At 37.2% G+C, this 8293-nt stretch overlaps 1 protein-coding gene and 1 long non-coding RNA gene across 2 annotated transcripts; both read left to right on the plus strand.

Annotated features, from left to right (window-relative positions):
* Window positions 1-324: 324 nt before the first annotated feature.
* On the plus strand, window positions 325-4124 carry LOC147517609 (uncharacterized). The gene is given in 5 exon segments (XM_086593646.1): window positions 325-1341; window positions 1344-2620; window positions 2719-3027; window positions 3119-3206; window positions 3303-4124. Coding segments are annotated over 5 exon segments (3513 nt in total).
* Window positions 4125-5702: 1578 nt separating this feature from the next.
* On the plus strand, window positions 5703-7884 carry LOC147517610 (uncharacterized). Its single transcript, XR_015213907.1, has 2 exons — window positions 5703-5997; window positions 7657-7884. It is a non-coding gene; the product is annotated as an uncharacterized LOC147517610 (long non-coding RNA).
* Window positions 7885-8293: the final 409 nt, after the last annotated feature.

The raw sequence follows: 8293 nt of genomic DNA on the forward strand, positions 1-8293 counted from the left end.
TTGAAATAAAAGAAGTAACAACTATGCTCTTTCTCATAGATAAAGTACCTAAGCTATGTAGAAGATTAGGGGTAAAGTTGAAAAGTTAAAAGTGAGATGTCTTATATTGCAGTTTGTCTTTTCTTGAAGTGAATGTCAAAAGTACCCTTCATTAAGTGGCTTTCACTTTAAGTTTAAGGGTTTGAAAGTTTATTAGTTGTTGTATCAATGAAAGTTTAAGTTCTTAGAAACAAATCTGATAAGTTGGTGTAGCATGTGTACTGTTTTCGTTTGTGATGTCAAAACTGATTGTATAATTATTATCTTGTAGTAGGAAACACGAAAATGGATAAGAGTTGGATACAATTGCCAAATAGGTTTTGGCCAGCGTATAAAAAAGGAATTCGGGATTTTATTGATATTGCTCGTGGTCATGTAGACAGTGCGGGCAGGACTAGGTGTCCATGCAAAGAGTGCAAAAATAGAAATTACAAGCACATCAATGAGGTAAATGATGATCTAGAGAGGTTAGGCATGGACAAGAAGTATACTCGTTGGGTGTTTCATGGAGAAGAATATGAGGAATTAAGTGATGATGATGATGACGACGATGATGATGGCAATTGTGTTCAAATGGTAAATTTTGATGGGTTAGATGACATGATTGAAGATTTACAAGCTTCAACACATGTTGATAATTTGGAGCCTCACGTGGAACATGGGGAATCCGGAGATGATGATGCATTGAATGCAACAGAAGGTGAAGGTGGCTTTAACAGCAATGGAGGAAATGTAGATCCATATGATGACCTTTTGAGGGAAGCACACCAACCTTTGTATCCAGGTTGTAAGATTTCTAAGTTAGATTATCTTGTGAAATTGCTTCACTTAAAGATAATCAATCGCTGGAGTAACAAATCGTTCACTATGATTCTCCAGTTGATTAAAATCGGATTGCCTGAAGGTGAGACACTCCCAAAATCTCATTACGAGGCGAAGATATTAATGCGTAATCTGGGACTTGGTTATATCCCAATACATGCATGCAAGAATGATTGTATGTTATTTTGGAAAGAAAATGACAGTCTTCAAAATTGTCTCGAACGTGGGGAGTCAAGGTATAAAGTTTGTGAAGGCAAGACTAAAAAAATACCACAAAAAGTGTTGCGTTACTTTCCACTTAAACTAAGACTCAAGAGGTTGTTTATGTCGAGGGTTACTGCTGCAGATATGAGATGGCACAAAGAAAAACATGATCGGGAGGACAATGTACTAAGGCACCCAGCAGATTCTCAAGCTTGGGGCGATTTTGATAAGGAACATGAGTGGTTTGCCAATGATCCTCGCAATGTTAAGCTTGGTCTCTTACAACCCATGGATTTAACCCATTTGGAAATATGAGTAGCCAATACAGTATGTGGCCTGTAATGGTGATACCATATAATTTACCACCGTGGAAGTGTATGAAAGAACCGTTCACCTTCATGACGTTACTTATTCCAGGACCTTCATCACCTGGGAATGATATCGATGTCTATTTACGACCTTTGATTGATGAACTTAAAGAGTTGTGGAAAGATGGGGTGGAGACTTATGATGCAGTGGCAAAGAAAACATTTCGGTTGCATGCTGCAGTGTTATGGACTATAAATGATTTTCCCATATACGGTAATTTATCTGATTGGAGTACCAAGGGCAAACTAGCTTTCCCTAATTGTAACAAGGATACAGTTTCCATGTATTTGAAGAATGGATGAAAGTTGTGTTATATGGCAAATCGTCATTTTCTGCCGTTAAGGCATGCTTGGAGAACTCGTGGCAAACAATTATTTGATGGAAATAGGGAGAGTAGGTTGCCACCTAAAGAGTTGTCTAGGGATGAATTGTTATCACAAGTGAACTATGTAGAACCCCTTCAGAAATTTGGAAAGCCTAAAAAAAAGAGAAAGCGTACCGAGATGGAGTTGAACTGGACAAAGAAGAGCATATTTTTTGAGTTACCCTATTGGAACACTCTTAAGCTGCGACACAACCTTGATGTTATGTATGTTGAAAAGAACATTTGTGACAATGTTGTGGGGACATTACTAGACCTAGATAGCAAAACAAAAGATTCAGTAAAAGCTCGATTAGATTTGGCTGCATTGGGTATAAGAAAAGAGTTGCATCTAATCCCAAGAGGTGATAAGTTTGTAATACCCCCGGCATGTTACACATTGTCATCTTCAAAGAAAAAATCTTTTTGCGAGTGGCTGAAGTCGGTGAAGTTTCCTGATGGTTATGCGTCTAACATTTCTCGATGTGCAAATGCTAAAGATGGTAAGATAACAGGAATGAAAAGTCATGACTGTCATGTGCTCTTACAACAACTTCTCCCGATTGCAATACGTGGTTTCTTGTCGAAGGATGTAGCCATTGCATTGGTTGAGTTGGGCCTGTTCTTCAAAGAGTTATGTTGCAAGACGCTAAAATTGGAAGTACTTGAGAAGATGGAAAAAGACATTACAGTTATACTTTGTAAGCTCGAGCAAATATTTCCTCCAACATTTTTTGATGTAATGGTTCATTTGGCTGTCCACTTGCAGCGTGAGGCGATACTTGGAGGACCGGTGCAGTATATGTGGATGTATCCTATTGAAAGGTAAGGCATATGACTTGCAATTCATTTAACGTGAAATTAGCATTTTAAAGTTAAAATTTTTACTATACATTAATCATATATATGTGATTTGTAAACAGGTATCTACACACGCTAAAACAATATATTCGAAATAAGGCTCGCCCCGAAGGTTCAATTGCTGAAGCATACGTTGACAATGAATGCCTCACGTTTTGCTCCATGTATCTTCAAGGAATTGAAACTCGGTTCAATCGTGAAGAAAGAAATTATGATGGTGGTAATGAGAATCAAAAGACAGGATTTGATGTTTTCACACAGAATGTTCGACCATTTGGAGCTTATACAAATATCATTCTCGAACCAAAGGATCGAGACAAGGCTCATTACTATGTGTTGAATAATACAGAGGAGTTATCAACTTATTTAGAGTAAGTTCTACTGCATTTAACTTATCAATTATGTTTTATATATTTTAAGCCACTTTAAGTTGTTAAGTTTATGTGTTTGATATGCATGTAGTCAACATATGACAGAGCTTCAAATAGAAAGCTCACGCAACTTGCCTGAGAGACAAGAAATGGTGTTTCCTAGTTGGTTTGAAAAACGTGTAAGTGTTTGTACTGTTTATTTTAATGTTATTGTTATGAACCGGAATAGTATGCTAATTATGCTTTACTGATTTGGTGTACATTTTTATGAATAGATGCAAATATTACGCAATGAGAACTCTCCTGAAGCTACCGATGAATTGTATTCATTGGCATGTGGACCTGATACACGTGTGAAACGTTATAGTGGTTGCATTGTTAATGGGATTAGGTTTCACACCAAAGATCGAGAGAAAAATCTTCGAACCCAAAATAGTGGTGTTACTGTAAAAGGAGAACACCAAGGAAAAGAGACTGACTTTTACGGTATTTTGACCGATGTTTTTGAAGTCAGTTATCTATTCGGGAAGAGAGTTTATCTTTTCAGATGTGATTGGTATGATGTTGGTAATAGAAGGACAGGGATACAAACGGATGGTTTTTTCACTAGTATTAATACCTCCAAGACGTGGTATAAAGATGACCAGTTTGTCTTAGCCACACAAGCATGCCAAGTTTTTTACGTCGATGATACCAAATTGGGTAGTAGTTGGCAAGTTGTGCAAAAGACAAAGCCTAGAAATGTGTTTGATGTTCCAGAGAGGGAAGAAGAGATTGAAGCAGGAGGCACTGATGAGGCATATCAACAGGAGGAGCATACTGAGATGGATTTGGATAATGTCCAACATGATGAAACACATGAAGCTAGTAGCAGCGGAATCCAAAATGAACCTATAACACCCATACAACTAAATAGAGACTATATGGACCCAAATGAAGTTGATGCCAACGAGGTCGTGACTGCTATGGAAAGTTGCCTTCATGACAATACCATTATTGATGAGGAAACTGAAGAAGAGGATGATGATACATTAATGGATTATTGTTCAGAGGAAGAAGCTGTCATATCGAGTGATGATGACACGGACGTAGATTGAATATTTTTTTAGTAACTTCATTATCCATTTTGTTATTGAATGGAGAGCTTTATCTTAGATTTTATCTTGTTTTTCCATTGAGTAGAAATACTATATTAAACCTGATTTTTCTAGCATGTGTTTCATTTTTGGATATGTTGCATACTATATTAAACCTGATTTTTATCATTCATGAATTCTTTCTTTCATATTCATGTTATATCTGTTTCTATAGTTATGGTACCTGGTCTAAATCGACCCTCGAGGGCACAATCTATTTCACAACCTCGACCAGGTTAACGAGGTGAATGGTTCGAAAGTGTCGGTAAGATTATAATTAATGGTTTTGTGTAATTCGTTAGTTAGTTCAAATAAAATGTCGTGGAAGCTCATACTTTTTGTTTAACAGCTCCATTTAAGAAGAAAAGAGGTAAGGCTGTGAATCAGAAAGTCATAGACTACAAAGACATTACTGGTCAGAAACCAAGGATAGAAATTCAACCAGGTAATACTAGACCTGTGGGGGAAGTGGAGTGCTCAATTTGTCGGGAGATTGGCCTAGTTCTTGGCGTCGACCACGTCCTCTTTATTGACCATGATTGGAGTAAAGTGGGAGAGGAAGTGAGAAAACCATTACGTGGACCGTGATTCGTAATGGAGTTTTATGTTTTAGCTATATGATATACCATAATTATTTTATGTAACTTTAAACTACATTTCTTGTTAGGAAAAACTGGATGTGGATATGCACCTTCCACATGTGAAGTACACTGTGGACGAAATATTAGGGGCACATTTAAGAGGATTTAGGTGTAATCTTCACAAGCATTATAGGAGTTTCAGAAATGATGGAGTCGCACGATCACACCCTTATAGTGGCTTGGCACAAGAAAAATGGAATGCGTGTTGTGATTGCTTTAGAAAAGAAGATTTCAAGGTAATATACTTTATTGTGCTAATTAGGAAACTGCTATGTATTGAATTATACTTAAGGGTTGTGTTGATTTCTTAAAGAAAAACTACATACTCGTTGTAATTTTATGTTTTAGCTTGGTCTGTCTTTCTATTTGGATGATGTAGGGAGTACTTAATTTATTGGATTTTGAATGAGTTCAATTTAATGTTTTTGTTGGCATTGCTTTTGATATTGTATTCATTTTATTGCAGAAAATTAGCGAGCAAAATTCAAATAATCAGCAAAAGCTCGAAACAAACCATTGTGGTGGTTCAAAGTCATTCCTAGGGTACTTGGAGGAATCTGCAACTTTCTTTATTTACACACATTGGGTTGCTTTTTCGCAGTTTGATATTATTTGAAGTAAATTATAAAGGGATATGTTTTCAAATCTTTACAGCGTGACTCTGAGACTTAGGAACCTATTGGAAAGATTGAATTCTATCGTCGAACCCACTTTAGCAATAGTAAGGGATGGACTAGTCTCATTGCTGAACAAAACTATGTAAGTAAATTTACTTGTACCTAGCTTTACCATGGTGTACTTATAGTTCGATATATTTATGCCCAATTTAAACTTATAGGACCGAATGCGACAACTTAAAGCCGAAGTCACGGGGCGTAGAAGGTCTTTGAGCCAAAGACTGAGGATGAAATTTTTATTATAGTATTGGGTGTAAGGTCTGGATACTCCAATGGCCTTGGGCATGGGGTCCTGCCAGAGTCATCTAGAAAGCTGGCATCCCTTCATTTAGAGGAGGAAGTGCAAAGGAGGAGGGACGAGGAGGAAGTGCAAAGGAGGAGGGCTAAGGAAGCTGAAAAGCGTAACGAGGAGCTCACTGCTGAAATGATATCTCAAAGAAGTCAAATAGAGGAGATGGCGGTCCGTCAAGCTAGGTTTGAGGCTTGGATGTTGCAAGTCAATGCTAGTTCTTCATGGTACGTATGAGCTATTTGCATTAAATTGATTGGTTGCATGCCTGATCGAGTAACTCCTTTTGAGATATTTTGTGTTTGTGATTTATGCTAGTCTGCGAGAACTATACATGTATCCTTTTTCCTCAAACTTTTTCTATATTACCTCGTAATTTATACTAGGCAGTATCGAGAGATGGCGACTCTATGAAATTCTTATAGGTCTAGCTGCTCTAAATAAAGTAAAGCCTAGAGGCAGGGCAGTGCACTAGTTTAACCTGTCGATGCTAGTTTCAAATCATTCAGAGCTAGTTTCAAACTAGCTAATGATATGTACTAAGCTAGTTTCAGGTCTAGCAACTGTAAAGAGAGTAAAGCCTAGAGGCAGGGCAGTGCACCAGTTTAACTATTAGATCCTAGTTTCAGAGCTATGTCATGCATCCCTAAGAATGATCAGTGATTTTGATTGCTTGGCCGCCCTTCTAGACCTGCATATGCTCAGCTTTCTGTACACGACCTTGTACCATCCCTTGTCCAAGTCATTCAGAGCTAGTTTCACACTAGGCACTGATGCATTCTCTTTTTTCAGACTGTCTTCACAAATTGTCATATGCATTCTCTTTTGTAGCAGATTTTCGTAGAAAGGAACGAAACATTAGTAGTTGTCTTGCCCTGATTTTGTCAGATGCATTCTCTCTTGTAGTAGTTGTCTTGTAGTAGTTCTCTCTAGAGATACTTGGGCTTAAGGGAGCTAGTAAGTTTGTAACTCCAAAACTTTGATGGCCACTGTTGTCCCATCCCTTAAGACCCCTTGGTAGACTTTCCCAAAGCTATCTGACCCGATAAGTTTCCTCTCATCAAACCCTCTAGTATCCTTTGAGAGTTCTTTATAAGTGATTCTGGGGAAGTTTAATTTCAGTTCTGGCATCTTTCTTGGTGGAAATTATTCCTTTGATGTATCGATGTCCAATCCAACAAAATATGGTAAATTAATAGTAATAGCTGCCTGTTCTTTGAAAGTAATATCTCAAGTGTCTAAGGGTTGAATACTATGTATGCTGGTCTTCTGGTACAATTTAAGGAAGAATGATCTAGGAAAATGCACTTTTATCCACTCTGGGAAAAAATCTTACGGATTTACCTACTAAGCCTTGCTCTTTTTTGAGAATATGTCTAAGTTATTGTGATTTTTAAGTTCAGTACAAACAAACCCTGGCACAGAATGCTTAATACATGACGTAAACAGACACAGACGTCCACTGGCCTGATCAGCCTTTGCATTTTGTCATCATCACTTACCATAATTTACGAGGGTATCAAGCATTGCTCTTTAATTAAGTGTAATGCACTGTTTTGTGGACCATATTATATTCAACTTGGGTTTTTTCCAAGAGATATTGCAAAGTGGGTAGCTCCATTATGTGATGCTGGTTTTTTTTGTTTCTCTGCGTATATATATCTAAAAGTAGTACTTGCAGCTGCTTTGGAAGGAAGCAACAACAAAGTACAACTGATAATGTATGTCTCACAGGCATGTCCTATATCCGATGGGACCCTAGTTTGACCACATAAAAATATTTCCCATGCATTGATTACTTGCATTTTTGCTTCAATCTTCTTTTAATTTGGATAATTATACTTACTAATGTCCTCTTTTCTTTTCCAATTTGTTGTTTGTATCAGATTGGCAGATTGGTTGGCGGTATATTGATAAAGAAAACTTGGGTGGATGTTGTTCGAATCGGCAGATTATGGGAATTTGGCCAAAATCTTATTTTTTTGAAGAACTAATATTATTTAGTTGATGGCTTTGAAGATTTTGTAATTCAGTATATTGGAAGAGACTAATTGTATGGATGCTCAAATAATGATTTTGGATGATCTTAATTAATGAAATATATTTTGCTATAATTTATTGTGAATGAATACATCTGACCGGTGTTTTTAGTTTAATCATAAATTGTATTGGGCAGGTTTATATAAATTGAAATGATTCAAAATAATGCGTAATACCTATTATATATATGAGTAAACCCATTTGCAATGCCGAGCTCGTTGTAAAAGAATTAGAGTGCTGCAATGTGTTTAAGCAATTACCAACACATACATTTGGTGCGGCTAAAACCACTAGCAGGGGTAGCTAAAAACACACTTTTGGCTTAGCAACGCCAAGGCAGACTAATGGTTTAAACCTTTTATGACAAAGACCTAGGGGCTAAAACACACTTTTGGCAACGCCCTTGGCGCAGCTAATGGTTTAAACCTTTTGTGACAAAGACCTGTAGCTAATGCTTTGCTTCTTTTGTGACGCCAGAGGGTG

This window comes from Coptis chinensis, chromosome 2 (assembly GCF_015680905.1).
Source record: "Coptis chinensis isolate HL-2020 chromosome 2, ASM1568090v1, whole genome shotgun sequence".
Taxonomy (NCBI): domain Eukaryota; kingdom Viridiplantae; phylum Streptophyta; class Magnoliopsida; order Ranunculales; family Ranunculaceae; genus Coptis; species Coptis chinensis.